Source organism: Rhinopithecus roxellana, chromosome 16 (assembly GCF_007565055.1).
Source record: "Rhinopithecus roxellana isolate Shanxi Qingling chromosome 16, ASM756505v1, whole genome shotgun sequence".
Lineage (NCBI taxonomy): Eukaryota > Metazoa > Chordata > Mammalia > Primates > Cercopithecidae > Rhinopithecus > Rhinopithecus roxellana.
In genome coordinates, this window is record NC_044564.1 from 117,473,982 (window position 1) to 117,494,581 (window position 20,600).

At 38.3% G+C, this 20,600-nt stretch overlaps 1 protein-coding gene across 1 annotated transcript in view; it reads right to left on the minus strand.

Annotated features, from left to right (window-relative positions):
* Window positions 1-20,600, minus strand: part of LOC115894003 (putative uncharacterized protein encoded by LINC00474) — a 46,818-nt gene that overhangs the window by 17,351 nt on the left and 8,867 nt on the right. The window contains exon 2 of the mRNA XM_030920222.1: window positions 11,931-12,199. Coding sequence (XP_030776082.1) covers window positions 11,931-12,199 — 269 coding nt within the window. The remainder of the gene's footprint in view (window positions 1-11,930; window positions 12,200-20,600) is intronic.

Sequence of the window (20,600 nt, forward strand, 5' to 3'; positions counted from 1 at the left end):
CCTTGCTTCCCCTTCGCTTTCCACCACGATTTTAAGTTTCCTGAGACCTCCCCAGCCATGCTGAACTGTGAGTCAATTAAACCTCTTTCCTTTATAAATTACCAGTCTCAGGCAGTTCTTTATAGCGGTATGAAAACGGACTAATACAGGAGTGAAATGGGAACCCACTCCCTGCCCTGCAGGTGGGAGCCTGAACTGGTGTGGCCAATTTCGAGGGCAAATCTTGGTAGTACTAAGTGAAATGTGTATGTGGCTAGGGATGTAGGAATCCTACTCTTGGGTATCTACTCCAGAGAAAGCCATGCACAAGTCTATCAAGGGATGTGCATGACAAATTTATTCATAAGATATGTATGGTAATAAGGAAGTAGATCAATCTAAATGTCTATTACCAAAAGGTTGGGTAAATTAAAAAGAAGAGGGTGATCAATACAAAGCAGAATTATAGATAGAAGACAAAAACTAGATGTACTTAGAGGAATAAGGTTAAATGTTAAAAACACAGTATTTATTGAATAAATTAAGAAATAGGATAAGTAACAAATGTATAATTTTATTTGTGAAAATTAAAAATGTATATTTACATAAAACAACAACATATGTGTTAAGCTTGACTGTATATCTAAGAAACATCAATATGCTAGTCTGGATGTTTTGAGGAACAAAGGGGAAAAGAGGAGGGAGAGAAAATGAATAGAAGATAAAATGCAATGTAAAATAAAACAAGTATGAGGCCTTGAAGGAATCAAGATAATTACCATGAAATAGAGTAAGATTGACTCAATTATATGCTTCATCTAAGGTTGAAAACAAAAACAACACAAACAACAAAACAGTTGAATATAAAAGTATGCAAGTAGTATATAAAGATGAAAAATAAAAAGTTTAGACTGAAAACTAGAGACATATAGATCATATTTGTGTGTGTATGTGAGTGTGTGTGAGTGTACACACGCACACTCACACACATTTTCAGTTGGTGGGATATAGGTGTTTTATGCTGTTTTTAGAACTTTATTTATTTTGTATATTACCACACCGAAGCTCCTTTCTTATAATCAGAGACAAGGAAAAAAGAAAAGAAAAAGTGCCTAAAGGCATCTATATTTCATTTTGATATTTTCCTTTTTAATGTCATAAAATATAAAAATGTAAAGTAAATTAAAAAGATATCAAGCAAAGAAACCAAATAGTCAAGAAAAGGCAAAGGCCTAACTTACGCATACCTCCTGATTATAAGACCAATACACAGGCAAGCTTGACTGCCTCTCAAAGCTAGTTTTTGCTGCATTTTTAACTGTTTCTGTAGCACATATCAAATTCAACATTTTACCCAAGCTTATTAGTTGAAAGACTAAATATGGAGCCTTTGGTTCTCTCCTAAAAGGTTCTCATTACTATGACTAAAGTTTAAAAAGAGTATCATTACTAAGCCTGCAAAAATGGTCATGCCAATAATGAGATGGAAAAATCCAGACATGTGGTGCTTTCTAAAGAAATAATAATTTTTTAAAAGGGTAATTCCCTGATGTCAAGGCTTGGCCATTTTTAACTTCCACAAGCTATTTAAAAGATCAGACTTTTGATGCTAAATCAAGAAATCCAGTTTAGACCCTTGCAATTTCGCTGCCTTGGGTCACTAAAACATAGGCTGTAGCTATCCTGGAATTCCAAGAAATTCACAAGTATAGAGCACTTGGTCCTAAGAGATGTTGGCAGACCTTTGTAAAATAAGGATGAAAGCAGCTTCATCCCAATACCTCTTACGGTATCCTTTGGTAGAGACAAAGTCCACCAGGACTGTTCTGGGCTGAAAACTCTAAAAATTATTTCAAACTGATAGTATTTCTTTTTTCTTAATAATACACATATCACATTTTACACTCCTTTATAAAGATTTACAATTTTCTCATCTTTCTGTAAAAATTTAATTCATCTTCTCCTCTTTCCCCTCCTTCCTGTCTTCCTCCTCCTCTTTTTTCACCTTGTTCTTCTTCCTTCTCTTCATCTCCCTCATCCTTCTCCTCCTTTTCCTGCCCCTCCTCCCTTTTCTTCATCTTATTTTTATGTCTTCTTACTTGTTTTTATTACTTTCTTCTTCATCAGAAAACTAGCTTCTAACTGACTCAAATACATTTCAGAAAGTAGTGCTGGTTTTCAACAAAAGAGTTATTATGATGTCACCATTTTCATTATTTTAACAGACATATATTGAATATCAACCATGGCCAGTAACTAGGCATACCATTTTCATAGACATGGCTACATCCTCTGATGCATTCTGTCCCCAAGATCCTAATTTTATAAATGGAAAAACCAGTGTGCATTGTGTATTTCACATAGGGTAGATTCTATGTTAAATTCTTTACTTAAATCATTTTACAAAATATTAAGAATACCCTATGTATTATATCTAATTAGACCATGATACAGATGAAAGAATTGCACTTCAAGAATATACTACATTTCACAGGTCAGTGAAGAAAAAGATTTAGAAAAAGATATATATATATCTCAACTGAATCCAGATTTGTCTCATGCCAAAACAAGTACTCTTTCTACTACTAATTTCATTGCCCCCAAGAGATTGAAGGGAGATAATTTAAGTGGCAGAACTAGGTTTAAGACCCACTTATATCAGTATAATTGACTTTCTACTTTAATGCGTTGATACTTTTCTATAATTTTATTTCAGCTTAACTTGGAATTATATATTATTTTTGATATCCAGACTTTGAAATTTTTTCTATTTGTTTCTTCAGGTGGGCAATGTAAAAAAAAAAACAAATTATTGTCAACATTAATATGAACTCATTATAAAATGATGACTGGCAATTTTTGTCCCAGTGGCATATGGAGGACAAAAACTCAGTTCAATTCAAGAAACATTTATTGGTTGGGTGCAGTGGTTCAAACTGTAATTCAAGCATTTTGGGAAGCCAAGGCAGAAGGATTGCTCGAGCCCAGAATTTCAAAATCAGCCTGGGTAACTTGCCCAGACCCTATGAGCTGTGTTCATATAACTGAACTCCAGCCTGGGTGACAGAGAGAGACCCTGTCTTAATAAAAGATTATGGAGCATCTATTATGTGAAAGGCACTGTGAGTCTTTCAGGATACAAAGAAAAAATAGGGGGGCGGAGCAAGATGGCCGAATAGGAACAGCTCCAGTCTCCAACTCCCAGTGTGAGCGACACAGAAGACCGGTGATTTCTGCATTTTCAACTGAGGTACTGGGGTCATCTCACTAGGGAGTGCCGGACAATCGGTGCTTGTCAGCTGCTGCAGCCTGACCAGCGAGAGCTGAAGCAGGGTGAGGCATCGCCTCACCTGGAAGCGCAAGGGGGAAGGGAATCCGTTTTCCTAGCCAGGGGAACTGAGACACACAACACCTGGAAAATCGGGTAACTCCCACCCCAATACCGCACTTTAAGCAAACAGGCACACCAGGAGAATATATCCCACACCTGGCCGGGAGGGTCCCACGCCCACGGAGCCTCCCTCACTGCTAACACAGCAGTCTGCGGCGATCTATCCGGAAGGCAGCAGCGAGGCTGGGGGAGGGGCGCCCGCCATTGCTGAGGCTTAAGTAGGTAAACAAAGCTGCTGGGAAGCTCGAACTGGGTGGAGCTCACAGCAGCTCAAGGAAGCCTGCCTGTCTCTGCAGACTCCACCTCTGGGGACAGCGCACAGCTGAAGACCAACAGGGGAAGCAGCGGGGGCTGGTGCAGACGCGAACAACTCTGTCTGACACATTTGGGGAGAGCCGTGGATCTCCCAACGCAGAGGTTGAGATCTGAGAACGGACAGACTGCCTGCTCAGGTGGGTCCCTGACCCCTGAGTAGCTTAGCTGGGAGACATCCCCCACTAGGGGCAGTCTGACACCCCACACCTAACAGGGTGGAGTACACCCCTGAGAGGAAACTTCCGAAGGAAGAATCAGACAGGTACACTCACTGTTCAGCAATATTCTATCTTCGGCAACCTCTGCTGCTGATACCCAGGCAAACAGGGTCTGGAGTGGACCTCAAGCAATCTCCAACAGACCAACAGACAATCCTTCTGACTGTCAGAAGGAAAACTATCAAACAGGAAGGACACCTATACCGAAACCCCATCAGTACGTCACCATCATCAAAGACCAGAGACAGATAAAACCACAAAGATGGGGAAGAAGCAGGGCAGAAAAGCTGGAAATTCAAAAAATAAGACCGCATCTCCCCCTGCAAAGGAGTGCAGCCCATCGCCAGCAACGGATCAAAGCTGGTCAGAGAATGACTTTGACGAGATGAGACAAGAAGGCTTCAGTCCATCAAACTTCTCAGAGCTAAAAGAGGAATTACGTACCCAGTGCAAAGAAACTAAAAATCTTGAAAAAAGAGTGGAAGAATTGACAGCTAGACTAGTTAATGCAGAGAAGATCATAAACGAAATGACAGAGATGAAAACCATGACACGAGAAATACGTGACAAATGCACAAGCTTCAGTAACCGACTCGATCAACTGGAAGAAAGAGTATCAGCGATTGAAGATCAAATGAATGAAATGAAGTGAGAAGAGAAACCAAAAGAAAAAAGAAGAAAAAAGAAATGAACAAAGCCTGCAAGAAGTATGGGATTATGTAAAAAGACCAAATCTTCGTCTGATTGGGGTGCCTGAAAGTGAGGGGGAAAATGGAACCAAGTTGGAAAACACTCTTCAGGATATCATCCAGGAGAACTTCCCCAACCTAGTAGGGCAGGCCAACATTCAAATTCAGGAAATACAGAGAACGCCACAAAGATACTCCTCGAGAAGAGCAACTCCAAGACACATAATTGCCAGATTCACCAAAGTTGAAATGAAGAAAAAAACTTAAGGGCAGCCAGAGAGAAAGGTCGGGTTACCCACAAAGGGAAGCCCATCAGACTAACAGCAGATCTCTCGGCAGAAACTCTACAAGCCAGAAGAGAGTGGGGGCCAATATTCAATGTTCTTAAAGAAGAGAATTTTCAACCCAGAATTTCATATCCAGCCAAACTAAGTTTCATAAATGAAGGAGAAATAAAATCCTTTACAGATAAGCAAATGCTTAGAGATTTTGTCACCACCAGGCCTGCCTTACAAGAGACCCTGAAGGAAGCCCTAAACATGGAAAGGAACAACCGGTACCAGCCATTGCAAAAACATGCCAAAATGTAAAGACCATCGAGGCTAGGAAGAAACTGCATCAACTAACGAGCAAAATAACCAGTTAATATCATAATGGCAGGATCAAGTTCACACATAACAATATGAACCTTAAATGTAAATGGACTAAATGCTCCAATTAAAAGACACAGACTGGAAAACTGGATAAAGAGTCAAGACCCATCAGTCTGCTGTATTCAGGAGACTCATCTCACATGCAGAGACATACATAGGCTCAAAATAAAGGGATGGAGGAAGATCTACCAAGCAAATGGAGAACAAAAAAAAAGCAGGGGTTGCAATCCTAGTCTCTGATAAAATAGACTTTAAACCATCAAAGATCAAAAGAGACAAAGAAGGCCATTACATAATGGTAAAGGGAGCAATTCAACAGGAAGAGCTAACTATCCTAAATATATATGCACCCAATACAGGAGCACCCAGATTCACAAAGCAAGTCCTTAGAGACTTACAAAGACACTTAGACTCCCATACAATAATAATGGGAGACTTCAACACTCCACTGTCAACATTAGACAGATCAACGAGACAGAAAGTTAACAAGGATATCCAGGAATTGAACTCATCTCTGCACCAAGCAGACCTAATAGACATCTATAGAACTCTCCACCCCAAATCAACAGAATATACATTCTTCTCAGCACCACATCGCACTTATTCCAAAATTGACCACATAATTGGAAGGAAAGCACTCCTCAGCAAATGTAAAAGAACAGAAATTATAACAAACTGTCTCTCAGACCACAGTGCAATCAAACTAGAACTCAGGACTAAGAAACTCAATCAAAACCGCTCAACTACATGGAAACTGAACAACCTGCTCCTGAATGACTACTGGGTACATAACGAAATGAAAGCGGAAATAAAGATGTTCTTTGAAACCAATGAGAACAAAGATACAACATACCAGAATCTCTGGGACACATTTAAAGCAGTGTGTAGAGGGAAATTTATAGCACTAAATGCCCACAAGAGAAAGCAGGAAAGATCTAAAATTGACACTCTAACATCACAATTAAAAGAACTAGAGAGGCAAGAGCAAACACATTCAAAAGCTAGCAGAAGGCAAGAAATAACTAAGATCAGAGCCGAACTGAAGGAGATAGAGACACAAAAAACCCTTCAAAAAATCAATGAATCTAGGAGTTGGTTTTTTGAAAAGATCAACAAAATTGACAGACCGCTAGCAAGGCTAATAAAGAAGAAAAGAGAGAGGAATCAAATAGACGCAATAAAAAATGGTAAAGGGGATATCACCACTGACCCCACAGAAATACAAACAACCATCGGAGAATACTATAAACGCCTCTACGCAAATCAACTAGAAAATCTGGAAGAAATGGATAATTTCCTGGACACTTACACTCTCCCAAGGCTAAACCAGGAAGAAGTTGAATCCCTGAATAGACCAATAGCAGGCTCTGAAATTGAGGCAACAATTAATAGCCTACCCACCAAAAAAAGTCCAGGACCAGATGGATTCACAGCTGAATTCTACCAGAGGTACAAGGAGGAGCTGGTACCATTCCTTCTGAGACTATGCCAATCAATAGAAAAAGAGGGAATCCTCCCTAACTCATTTTATGAGGCCAACATCATCTTGATACCAAAGCCTGGCAGAGACACAACAAAAAAAGAGAATTTTAGACCAATATCCCTGATGAACATCGATGCAAAAATTCTCAATAAAATACTGGCTAACCGGATTCAGCAGCACATCAAAAAGCTTATCCACCATGATCAAGTGGGCTTCATCCCTGGGATGCAAGGCTGGTTCAACATTCGCAAATCAATAAACGTAATCCAGCATATAAACAGAACCAAAGACAAGAACCACATGATTATCTCAATAGATACAGAAAAGGCTTTTGACAAAATTCAACAGCCCTTCATGCTAAAAACGCTCAATAAATTCGGTATTGATGGAACGTACCTCAAAATAATAAGAGCTATTTATGACAAACCCACAGCTAATATCATACTGAATGGGCAAAAACTGGAAAAATTCCCTTTGAAAACTGGCACAAGACAGGGATGCCCTCTCTCACCACTCCTATTGAACATAGTGTTGGAAGTTCTGGCTAGGGCAATCAGGCAAGAGAAAGAAATCAAGGGTATCCAGTTAGGAAAAGCAGAAGTCAAATTGTCCCTGTTTGCAGATGACATGATTGTATATTTAGAAAACCCCATCGTCTCAGCCCAAAATCTCCTTAAGCTGATAAGCAACTTCAGCAAAGTCTCAGGATACAAAATTAATGTGCAAAAATCACAAGCATTCTTATACACCAGTAACAGACAAGCAGACAGCCAAATCAGGAATGAACTTCCATTCACAATTGCTTCAAAGAGAATAAAATACCTAGGAATCCAGCTTACAAGGGATGTAAAGAACCTCTTCAAGGAGAACTACAAACCACTGCTCAGTGAAATAAAAGAGGACACAAACAAATGGAAGAACATACCATGCTCATGGATAGGAAGAATCAATATCGTGAAAATGGCCATATTGCCCAAGGTTATTTATAGATTCAATGCCATCCCCATCAAGCTACCAATGAGTTTCTTAACAGAATTGGAAAAAACTGCTTTAAAGTTCATATGGAACCAAAAAAGAGCCTGCATTGCCAAGACAATCCTAAGTCAAAAGGACAAAGCTGGAGGTGTCATGCTACCTGACTTCAAACTATACTACAAGGCTACAGTAACCAAAACAGCAAGGTACTGGTACCAAAACAGAGATATAGACCAATGGAATAGAACAGAGTCCTCAGAAATAATACCACACATCTACAGCCATCTGATCTTTGACAAACCTGAGAGAAACAAGAAATGGGGAAAGGATTCCCTATTTAATAAATGGTGCTGGGAAAATTGGCTAGCCATAAGTAGAAAGCTGAAACTGGATCTTTTCCTTACCCCTTATACGAAGATTAATTCAAGATGGATTAGAGACTTAAATGTTAGACCTAATACCATAAAAACCCTAGAAGAAAATCTAGGTAGTACCATTCAGGACATAGGCATGGGCAAGGACTTCATGTCTAAAACACCAAAAGCAACGGCAGCAAAAGCCAAAATTGACAAATGGGATCTAATTAAACTAAAGAGCTTTTGCACAGCAAAAGAAACTACCATCAGAGTGAACAGGCAACCTACAGAATGGGAGAAAATTTTTGCAACCTACTCATCTGACAAAGGGCTAATATCCAGAATCTACAAAGAACTCAAACAAATATACAAGAAAAAAACAAACACCCCATCAAAAAGTGGGGAAAGGATATGAACAGACATTTCTCAAAAGAAGATATTCATACAGCCAACAGACACATGAAAAAATGCTCATCATCACTGGCCATCAGAGAAATGCAAATCAAAACCACAATGAGATACGATCTCACACCAGTTAGAATGGCAATCATTAAGAAGTCAGGAAACAACAGTTGTTGGAGAGGATGTGGAGAAATAGGAACACTTTTACACTGTTGGTGGGATTGTAAACTAGTTCAACCATTGTGGAAAACAGTATGGCAATTCCTCAAGGATCTAGAAGTAGATATACCATATGACCCAGCCATCCCACTACTGGGTATATACCCAAAGGATTATAAATTATTCTACTACAAAGACACATGCACACGTATGTTTATTGCGGCACTATTCACAATAGCAAAGACTTGGAATCAACCCAAATGCCCATCTGTGACAGACTGGATTAAGAAAATGTGGCACATATACACCATGGAATACTATGCAGCCATAAAAAAGGATGAGTTTGTGTCCTTTGTAGGGACATGGATGCAGCTGGAAACCATCATTCTCAGCAAACTATCACAAGAAGAGAAAACCAAACACCGCATGTTCTCACTCATAGGTGGGAACTGAACAATGAGATCACTTGGACTCAGGAAGGGGACCATCACACACTGGGGCCTATCATGGGGAGGGGGAAGGAGGGAGGGATTGCATTGGGGAGTTATACATAATATAAATGATGAATTGATGGGTGCAGCACACCAACATGGCACAAGTATACATATGTAACAAACCTGCACGTTATGCACATGTACCCTAGAACTTAAAGTATAATAAAGAAAAAAAAAAAGAAAAAACAAGTTGTTAAATAAAAATACCTCATTATAAAAAAAAAGAAAATAAATAGATAGATAAATAAATAAATAAAGCCACTTGAATGTAAAAAAAAAAAAAAAGAAAAGAAAAAAGAAAACTATCTCTGATCTCAAAACAAAACAAAACAAAACAATAAAACACTGAAACAGATAATCACAATTAAATGTACCCATGCCAAGTTAAGGTTAAGCCCTGGGAACTTTGCCAGCATAGCAGAGGGGATCCTAAATGTGCCAGGTGAGAGTGAAGAGATGGCAATGGAGATTCTCTTGAGAAGACAGTTGATGATGAATGTCAATAACAAGAAAAAGTCAACTGGATGGAGAAAAGAACAGAAGGCTCTCAGAGGAAGTACTGTGAGCAGAGGCCTAGGGGCAAGAAACACCTGGAGAATTTAGAGGATGGTGATTAGATTAGTTCATCTTAAGCTTAAAGGTCTTGTTGAAGACTAGTGTGAAATGATAAGTGGAAGTTTTCCCTGAAAGACCCTTTAAGTGAGACTGAGTGACCCGGGATGAATTATCTGGACTGAGGATAGGGTCGTTGTGAATTGGGATTGCTATTGGGAGCCATAGATCAGCAGTGTTCTCCTTCCTCTACTGTACTTAAGAGAAATCTGCATCCTAGAGAGAGAAAGCGAGTTTCTCCAACTCACATCTAGTCAATTGGCAGAGCCATTTATTCAGTCATTCAATAAACATAATGGTTATTGAGTGCTGACGATGATAAGGATACTGCAAGACCCACAGTGTTCTACCTTCATAGATTTACCTACCACTGAGCATTTAAAAATAACTACCATGTATTGAGCTTTTACAATGTACCAGAAATGGTGATGAGCTGTTTAAGTAAATTATCGTAATTTTAATAGAATTAATTTTAATATAATTATCTTAATACATAATAGAATTTTTAATAGAATTATCTTAATTTTAATATGAAAATTATCTCACATTACCTACTTCCCACTAGATTCTAAACTTGTAAGAATACGCAACCTGTCTTATCTCGTTTCATTGATGTATTTTCAGAGCCTAGAACTGTTCCTGGCATGTAGTAAAAGCTCAATAAATATTTCCATTAAAAAGTCCTCTTTATTAATTGGCCACTTTTGTTAAACCCATTTTTTCATTAAGATTAAATAATCCTTCTGACTCTCAGGCCAGGGTTCTTGGCTCTGAGCAAATCTTTCCTCTCCTCAGTACCCATCCCATCTCTTTTCACTCTCTGGGAAGCCACATAAACAACTGCAAATATAATCTCATTTTCAAAGAGCTTGATCTTTCCTCCCAAGGCCCTGACATAATCCTCCACATGTGCAGGAAGGCAAATGTGTTTCCCAGAAGCCTCTTCTAAGCAGGAGGCAATAGTCCCATGGTATGGCTTGCAGGTGGTACCCATTCTAACATCAGGGAGACAGAACTTGGAGGGAAGGTTTCAGCTTGGGACAGGATGGTAGAGCCCTGTCAGGGAAGATTCCCAGGGAACTGTGGGAAAAACCCTACAGATGAATCTGAGGGTGGTTACAAGGGCCCACCTCCAGAGGCTGTGGACCTGATGTGGGGACTGAGATGTCATCAACCCTACCAGAGTGAATGCTGTGTGACTGTAACTTTGTGCACATGCTACTCTTTAAGCCCTCTATAAGATTCATCTGTGACCCACGGCTGCTTGCAGAATTCCAACCCACAATTGGTACCACTTGACCTCCCCAACACCACCCCTCACTGCATCCTACATACCCCCAGCCCACCCTGACAATCCTCTCCACCAATCCTTTTACTTTTCTTTGAATACTATGTTTAAAATACTAAACATGCATTTGGAATCTAGGTAGTTATATGATCTCAAAGTTAGAAAGAAGCTAAAAGGTCGCTGAGCCCAAATATCCCATTTAGTGCGGAAAAAAAGCCCTTCGAAGTGGATTAAACCCTGGATGGTTAAAATGATGTGAACAAAATCAATGTTTATTAAGGAAATGTTTAGTTCTTTTTTTTTTTTTTCTGATACATGGAATAAGCACACCTCAGAGCCAAGATGGAAAAAGAGGGAATCTTTGGTAAACAAAGATTGACTGAAACAGCCAAGTTTTTTTATTTAACTGTGCATTAAACTGGTGGTTGAGTGAAAAATTTACAAAGCAATGCAGAAGACTTCATAAGTAAATGGAATACTTTATATAAATAAAATTATAATGTTCCTTGACCTCTTTCGACACACACACAAAAACCCACGGAAGTTCACTAAAGTGACTAAAATACACAGAACTAAAGACAATTAGAATTTATTGAATTATCAATAGAATACATTAGATTTTTAATTTTTGTCAAGCTGTTAGACCTAAAGTGGTCTGTCACTGTTGTTATGTCTATTTCTGTTTTGGATTGTTCATTTTTACTTTTCTTTTATTATTGGTGAGGTAAAGCATATTTTTATATTTTTTAGCCCGTTGTAATCCATTATGTTTTCTCTTCTGTCAATTGGCTATATATAATCTTGGCTTATTGAAATTTACATTTTTATTGATTTTAAGGTTCTTTATATATTATGGATACCAATCTTTTATCTATCTCTGAAACACTTTATAATAAAAGATTTTTAAAAGACTTACCTGTAACAAGTCCATTAAAGTATTTATTTTGCCCGAGACAAAATAAAATAGTTGTTACTATTTTTCGCGTCATTGAAGAAGATGATGAGCCATAAACAGCAAGTTCATTACATAGGTCACATCCCTGCAATCTAGATTCAGGAGTCTGCATACACCCACCTTTTTCACTGAAGGAAGAGCCCCAGTCGCTAGTTCGAGAGATCGCCTTCATCTTATCATCGTATTTCTTTGAGGAGTACAGGTTGCTTGTGAATCCTCTAGCACTGAGCCTTTGGGAAGAGAAGTAGGAGAAATAAAACCAGAGATTAATTAAATTCAGCATATTTTTGTTTTTTGTCTGTTTTATTTTTTTGAAAATATAATTTTGTTTTATTTTTTGTTGAAGTACAATCAATAAATATTGCTCAGTATGTATTTAAGGTGCACAATGTGATAATTTGATAAATGTGTGCGTTGTGAAATGATTATCAACATCAAGCTAATTTATACATCTGTCACTTTCTTTCATGTGTGCATGTGGTGAGGACACATAAGATCTACTACCTTAGCACATTTCAAGTATACAATACAGCCTTGTTAACTACAGTCACCATTATTATGCTATGTTTGAGATCCCCGGAAGTTATTCATCTTATAGCTGAAAGTGTGTACATTTGGAACATCTCCCTATTTCTCCCACCTCCTACTCTCTGGCAATCACCTTTCTACTCTCTGCTTCTGTGACTTTGACATTTTTACATTCCACATGTAAGTGAGACCATGCAGAATTTGTCCTTCCATATCTGGTTTATTTCACTTAGCCTAATAGTCTTCACGTTCATCCTTGTTGTCACAAGGCAGGGTTTCCTTCTTTTTTCTGGCTGAATATACTTCATTGTATATATATGCCACACTTCTTTTGTCTATTCATCCATTAACAGACACTTTGGGTGTTTCCATATCTTGGCTATTGTGAATATTACTGCAATTAATGTGGGTGTGCAGATACTTCTTTGGCATCTTAATTGCATTTCCCTCACAATGGAATTAATAGCCATAGTGGGATTTATGGAGCATTTTTTAGTGGTTCTACTATTCATTTTTTGAGGAACCTCCAAACTGTTCACCTTAATGGCCATGCCAATTACACTCTTACTAATAGTGTAAGGGTTCCCTTTTCTCCATAGCCCCACCAACACTTGCTATCTCTTGTCTTTTCGATAATAGCCATCCTAACAGGCATGAGGTAATATCCCAATGTGATTTTTATTTGCAGTTCCCTGATGATTAGTGCTGTTGGGCACTTTTTAACATACCCATTGTTCACTCATATGTCTGTTTGTGAGAAATATCTATGCAAATCTTTTGCCTATTTTTAGGCTTGTATGTTGTTATTTTGTTTTGTTTTCTTAGAGTTTTGCTAAGTTGTATGAATTTTTAATATATTTTTGATATTAATTCCTTATCAAATGTATAGTTCGCAAATACTTTCTCCCATTCTGTGGGTTGTCTTTTCCTTTTGTTGATTTTTTTCTTTGCTGTGCAGAAACGTTTTAGTTTAATATAGTCCCATTTGTTTGCTTTTGGTGTCTGTGATTTTTGTGTCATATTTTTAAAAATCATTGCCAAGACCAAAGAGATTTTTCCCTACATCAAAGAGCTTTTCCCTTATGTCTTTGTGTACTCATTTTACAATTTCAGGTCTTACATTCTTTAATTCATTTCTAGCTAGGTTTTGCCTGTGATAGAAGAGTTCAGCTCTATTCTTTTACGTGTGGATATCCAGTTTCCCAACACCATTTATTTAAAGACTTTCATCACTGTGTATTCTTGGAGTTTTTGTCAAAGATATGACCTTATAGGCATGGGTTTGTTTCTGGGTCCTGCATTCTGTACCACTGGTTCATATGTGTATTGTTTTAATGCCAATGCCATATTTTTGAAATTACTATAGGTTTGTAATATAGTTTGAAATCATAACGTGTGATTCCTCCGGCTTTGTTCTTGCTCAAGATTGTTTGGGCTATTCAGGGTCTTTAGTGGTTTCAGGTAAAGTTTAGGACTGTTTTATCTATTTTCATGAAAAAATACCATTGAAATTTTGATATGGATTGCATTGAATCTGTAGCTCGCTTTGGGTAGTATGGATATTTTCACAATATTACTTATTCCAGTCCATGCACATAAAACATCTTTCCATTTAGTTGTATCTTTTTCAACTTCTTTAATCAATATCTTACAGTTTTCACTGAACAGGTCTTTCATTTCCTTGGTTAAAATTTTTCTTAAGTATTTTATTTTATTTCTGATGTTATTGGTAAATGAGAATATTTTCTTAATTTTTTAAAAAATAGTTTAATAGTATATATAAATACAACTGATTTTTGTCAGCATATCTTAATGAGGACACTGAAGAAGGGACAGAAGAACTAATATATAAGCAATAACTGCAATAGGAACACAAATTTTCTAGACAAACTGAGATTTATAATTTGCAAAGCACTTCATATTATTAGATCTTATCTCACTGGATCTTCCTAGAAATAGCCTTAGTATTTTCTCTATTTCACTGAGAGAGAAATCAAGGTTTGAAGGAGTGTCTAACTAAGTTCATACAGCTAACAATTAGCAAAGCAGGGGTTCAAAATTATTATCTTCTAGTCCTAGATCCTTTTGTCTGTTACTTGAGGGCAGATATATTTCGATGAATTGGCATATAAGCTGCCTGTGCTAGAGCTTTAGTTCACTAACGGAACCACAAAATATATTTTGTAGTGTAAATTGCTTGTCCTGTTAAAATTGCATTTATTTTCCCAATTTTTAAAAAGTGAAGGGATGAGCACAAAAGCCAGTAAATTAAAAAGTAAAATTCTCTGCAAGCTGACCTGACACACCAGAGTCCAGATGTTCATCAACTACTATAAAGGCCATTTACACAAGAATTTCCTTGCTCCACACAAGCAACCACATGAATTATCATTGCAATAATAATAATAAGAAGAAGAAGACTTGCTTTATTCATTCTTCACTAACCAACCCTGGTACAGAAGCCAAATAGAACGTTTTACTTCCCTCAAATACACATTTTGACATATGCATTTTTATTTTCTTAAGAGTTGTCATTGTTATGTTCTCACAAACTGTCACCAAATGACTGGCTCTGTGAGGCTTTTACTGATCTTGGGGGTCCACTTATAATGCTGCCCTTCAGAACCTGAATAAACTCATATGCTCAGCCGCAGTTTCCAGAATCCATTTCTCTCAAGTCCCATGGTCCCCTAGTAAATAGCATTTTTTTAGTGTCCCCTTTTCATTTTATTTTTGCTTATTGAAATGCCATTTGGTTCAAATAAAAACTTAAAGCCTTTTTCCAATACTGTCCCTTCTCTTTTACATGTGCAAATGTCACTCTGTAACTCATTGCCATCAGCACACTATACCAGCTGCTTGGGAAGGCCTTACCTGCCCTATGAGCCTACAAGCTCCTTGAGGGAAGGGACTGATAGGTCAGAGACAGCCTTTTGTAAGTCTGGACTATGTTCATGTTAATGCTCTTGCTCTTTGTTAAGGGCCAGATTCACAGATATGCTGCAGAGGATGTGCTGTGTTTTCCTGCACGTGGGGTGGGGGATGCAGCTTCCGTTGAGGCTCTGAGTAGCAAGCGATGATCATAAAGGCATTTTACCACACCCTTCTCATCACCTCAGCAATCGGAAACACTGATCCCAAAGGAAAGACAATCATAGAGTACTCAGGGTAAAGAGACAGAGTGCTCACTCATTCAACAAATATCTATTGGGCATCTTCCATGTGCCAGACACTGTCTCAGGGGCTGGGGATGGGAGGCTGGAGGAGGGCCCAAGACTCATAGTGCTTATGATAAGAGAATAGGTATAGACAATACATCAAATAAATAAGTGAAACGAGTCACATGTTTAATGGGAGAAGCTGTATGCAAAAAAAATCAAATAAGGTGATGATAGTTAACATTAATTTGATTGCACATTTCAAAATTGCTAGAAGAGAATAAGTTGAATGTTTCTAGCATAATGAAAAGTTAAATATTTAAGATATTGGATATCCTAATTACCCTGATTAGGATTGTATGAAGGTATGAAATTATTACATGTACTCCCAAAATATGTACATCAAATATGTATCAATATAAATAAATAAATAATAAAGCAGGAAATGAGACAAGGTTTCAGTGGGAATATTATATAAGGTGGTCAGAAGGGGCTTTCTTGAGAAGATGTCTTTGGAGCAATGACCTGAAGAGGTGACGAAGTGATCCAGGCACATATTTATGGTACCTCACCTCTAGTCAGAGGAATAGTGAGTGCAGAGGCCCAAGGAAAGAGCAAGCGTAGCATGTTGGAAGAGGGACAAACAGTCTAAGATAGTTGGTGTGGAGACAGAAAAGAAAAGGTTGTTGACATCATGGGGAGGCAGATTGGAGAGGCATTTGTAGGCCATTTTAAGGACAGGCTTCCAGTCTGAGCAAGTTGCAAAATTTAAGAGAGTTTTAAGCTAAGGAGAGCTGTTATCTGATTTATGTTCTAAAAAAGCTGCTTAGTCTTCTGCCTTGAAACTAGGGGAACGGGGTAGCAGCAAAGACATTATTAGTTAGGAGGCTCCTGCACTAATCTAGCAAAATACAGTGGCATCTTGCTGTGGAAGGGGGATAAGTGGATGAATTCTGTATTCATTAATGGATTGGAGATGATGGGGGATGTTGAACAAAAGAGGTCAAAGGTTACTCTAGCAACTGCAGGTTAGAACAGCCACTTCATGAGGTAGGGAAAACTACTAGAGAGCAAGTTTGTTTATTTGCTGTATGTGTGGAAGATAAAAGGTTGGGTTCTAGTCATGTTAAGTTTGGGATGCTGATTAGACATACACAAAGAAATACTGATCAGGCAGTTCATTTAATAAACAAATCTGAAAGTCCAAGAAACAGGTCTGGGCTAAAAAATAAAATGTTTCATATTTATCTGAAATAAGAATGCTTTTTCACCCAAAAATATTAACCCTAGATAAGAAAGTATCCAAAGACGAAGACCTGGGCATTTCAATATTAAGAATTCCAAAGGAGACTAAGGTGTGAGCAGAAAGAACAAGAAAAACAAGGAGAGTTTGATGTTCTAGAAATAAGCGAACATAAAATTTTAAGGGAAAGCCATTATAAGGCGACTATAGCTTCTCAAGAAAACATAGTTGGTTGCTTGGTCCTTTAAGGCTGCTGCATCTCAAAACAGCCTGACAAAGGTAGGATAGAAAAATGGAAAAAGAAATGTATCTATCAACGTCCTTCTCTGTTCCTGTTTTCCATTGACAAAAGTCTTCCTGGTGGGTAGATTCCTGGTTTGACTCTACCAAGTATCATCCAGGTGAATGTGAAAAGGGTTTTACCACCCAGCCTGTGTATGAGGCCAGAGTCTCCATGGATCCCATCACGGCTGGAGCTTCTGGGGCTCTAACCGCAGTGGGCCTGATGGAGGCCATTACCAAAACTAGTCCCTCACCCAGGAAAAGGTGAAAGCTGGGCTTTGTAGCCATCAGGATAGTTTGAACCACCTGTGGTGCTATTCTGGCTAGCAAACAAGGCAAGTGGATGAGCTTCAGGAAGCACTTAACACCAAGTAGATATGGAATGTGCTTAAACTTGGTCAGTTTCCTCTGTGAAGGGAGAAGTCATTCGTTGCATTGCTGTTTTCTTTCTCAATTCCACCAAAACAAACTCTTGTTTCTTTCTTGCTTAGTCATATATCATTTCTTTCATAAAGCCTTTCGAAACAATTTCAGTCTTTCTTCCTCTTTTCTGTCTCAGTGCCTGAACTGGTCAATCAAGGATTTTATTTTGAATTTAAAAATTCTGGGAATCCAGGTTTGATTCTACCACCTATCAGTCAAGTGAATCTGAGTAGACCATTCTTCCTTTCTTTACATCATGTCAATTTAGTACTTTGTGTAAGCTAGAGGAAATTATATTTGCTTTCAGTATCACCTAAGAAGATCATTAGGTTACCACATGTGATAATACTTTTATAAACCGTAACATTGTGTACATCATCATCATCATCATAATTCTATCTTTGTTTCCTGTGATTGAGACCTTGAGGCCAAGAATGACGCATCTTCTTTTATCTGTCCCCCAAATTTCTAGTGCAATGATAAGCCACTCAATGACAACTACTGGCCCAAACAAACTTGGAAAGGAAAAAAAGAATACAAATCCTTTGCTTCAAATTCTTTGTGGAACTCGGTTAGCCATAAATAAATAAATAAGCACATGTAAATAAATTACAAATCCAACTGTGTGCCTTGCCCTGAACTCTGTGTTTGACGTTAAAAACCAAGCCTCCCTCTTTTAAAATTGAAATATGAAACATTATGTTTGATTATTTTTTCCCTTTTAGATACAGAGCTGTGGTTGCAGAAATAATTTAATATACTGCATTGCATTTCCCCCGCAAGTGTGCCAATTCTGATTACATGTTTCCAGATGCCCTTGTTTGTTGCTGTTCTTTCACTAGTACCTGGCCAAGGAGCTGAACGGCTTATCTCTGTAGGTAGCTCTGGCCAGCAACACTCAGTCAATAGGTGCTCTACATACAAAGAGCACCCACAGGATCATTCACCCTGAGGTCAGCATTCTAGAGTCCTCTGGAGTCCCAAGCTCAGCACCTGTACTTTATGTTTAAGAGCCAAGAAATTGAGGAAGAAGTTGAACTGGCCAAGATAGTCCAGCAGGCAACAAGCCTAAAACAGATTTAATAAAAGATCTCATTCCTTTCCACCACGTTTTTGTGAGATATTTCATGGGAATTGCCACTTGGGATGTCCATGCAGCCAGCCTGGAGGATGGCCAACCACAAGCTTAAGGCTTTCAAAGGCTAACTCCTGGTCTATAGGCAGAAAACCCCAAAGAGTGGAGACCGCTTCCAAAATTCTCCAGCCCATGAGCTTTTTGCAACAGTGTGAGAGTGGGCACTAGAAAGTATATTGTTTGAGTACAGAGATTTAAATTCTAATTGAAATGCAGCAATTTATTCACTATTACCTTGGACAAGTCTATTTTTCTCTGCAAGCCTCAGTATTCCCATCTCTAAAATGAGAGGCCTCGGATATCTAAGGCATTTTTCAGTTACACTCTTTTGTAATATGCTCCGTGGAGGCAAACAGGCTGTGTTATATGGCAAAAAACAGTGCTAAATTTTGAGCCACACATCCTGGGTTCCTATTGGCTGTAGTTTTTACTACCTTCTGGCTACATGATTTTACCCAAGTTTTCCCCTCCTTGAGCTTCAGTTTCTCCAAATATAAAACAAAGAAGGAACTGAGCAAACACGCCAAGCTCCATTTTGATATTCTGGCATCCTAGTTCACTATACTCCTTTGTTTTGTATCGGACAGCAAGACTGTATCCTATACCCCATCAGCTGCCACATCTAGAGAAAAAGAAACCTGTGAAAACTTCCAAGGGGCTATCAGAGATGCTCTCTTTAAACCCTCTCACCTCAGAAAGGCTTGAAGTTTGAACTTCTCTCCCATAATCCCTTTGCTCAGGAGAAAAGATTAAGGCATAGTCCTAGCAATAAGGATGCAGGAAAATGAGCTGCCTTGAGGTGAATCAAAATCTTCACCTACTTTTGGTTTTGCACTTACCTGTGTGTATTGGGGAGTGGTGGTAGGGTTAAGACTCAACGTTTACTTTCTGAGTTTTCCAATTATTAACTCTTGTCAGCTTTACACATGCATTTAGTGTCCCAATTACATCTTGGGTTCCAGCCGAAACACAGTTGCTCTGGTTGCTCCCATTGCCTAGAAAACCTATCTGTCTTCTCTTGCCCATTGCTCTTCAATAGCAGATAATCATGATCATACTATTACTGCTAATAATAATAACAATAATAAAACAACTATCACTTACTAAGTGATAATAGTACAGTGTGATTTACATACATATCGCATCTCTCCTAAAGTTGGACTCCAAGTAAAGATTTTTTGGTATCTCTCACCTTGCCTAGGACAAGAAGAATGATAGGCACTCAAGAAATGATAGATTCAATTATCTCATTTAATCATCACATTGGATCGGAGGAAAATATGTCAAGAGATGCTCAGAATCTTCTCAAGGTCACACAGCTAATGTAAATGTCAGAGCTAAGATTCAAACAGAAGTCTGCAAGATCATAAATTTCATCAGGATCCGTATTGCAAGAAAGTACTTGCATAAACTTCAAGCTTTTTTTAAAAAATCTCTCAGGGAAGAAGGCATCAGGCTGTAATGAGAGCTGGACAAACTGGGAATAGCTAGTAAAAGCAACCTGGACATCTGTATTTTGGTAGAGAAGTTGGAGGGAGCAGTGTACATGGTAGCAGAAGAATTGCTGGTCAAATACCCTTTTCTCTTCCACTTGAAAGGCCTCTCTCTTTTAAGTACATATTGATTAGAGTCCAAATATCTCAATTCTATTCTTAGCCCAGCACCTTAATTACAATGGATTCTCAGTTAAGCCTGATGGTTCAGTTCCCCATCATCCTCCAACCCAAACCCCTTTTAACACAGAGATCAGAATAATGCCTCAGAATGGCTTTCTTTTTTAAAGAAATGATGATCTATGAGAAAAATATATTAACAACATTATATTCATGGTAAATATTTTAACCTTAATGACCCAGAGTCAT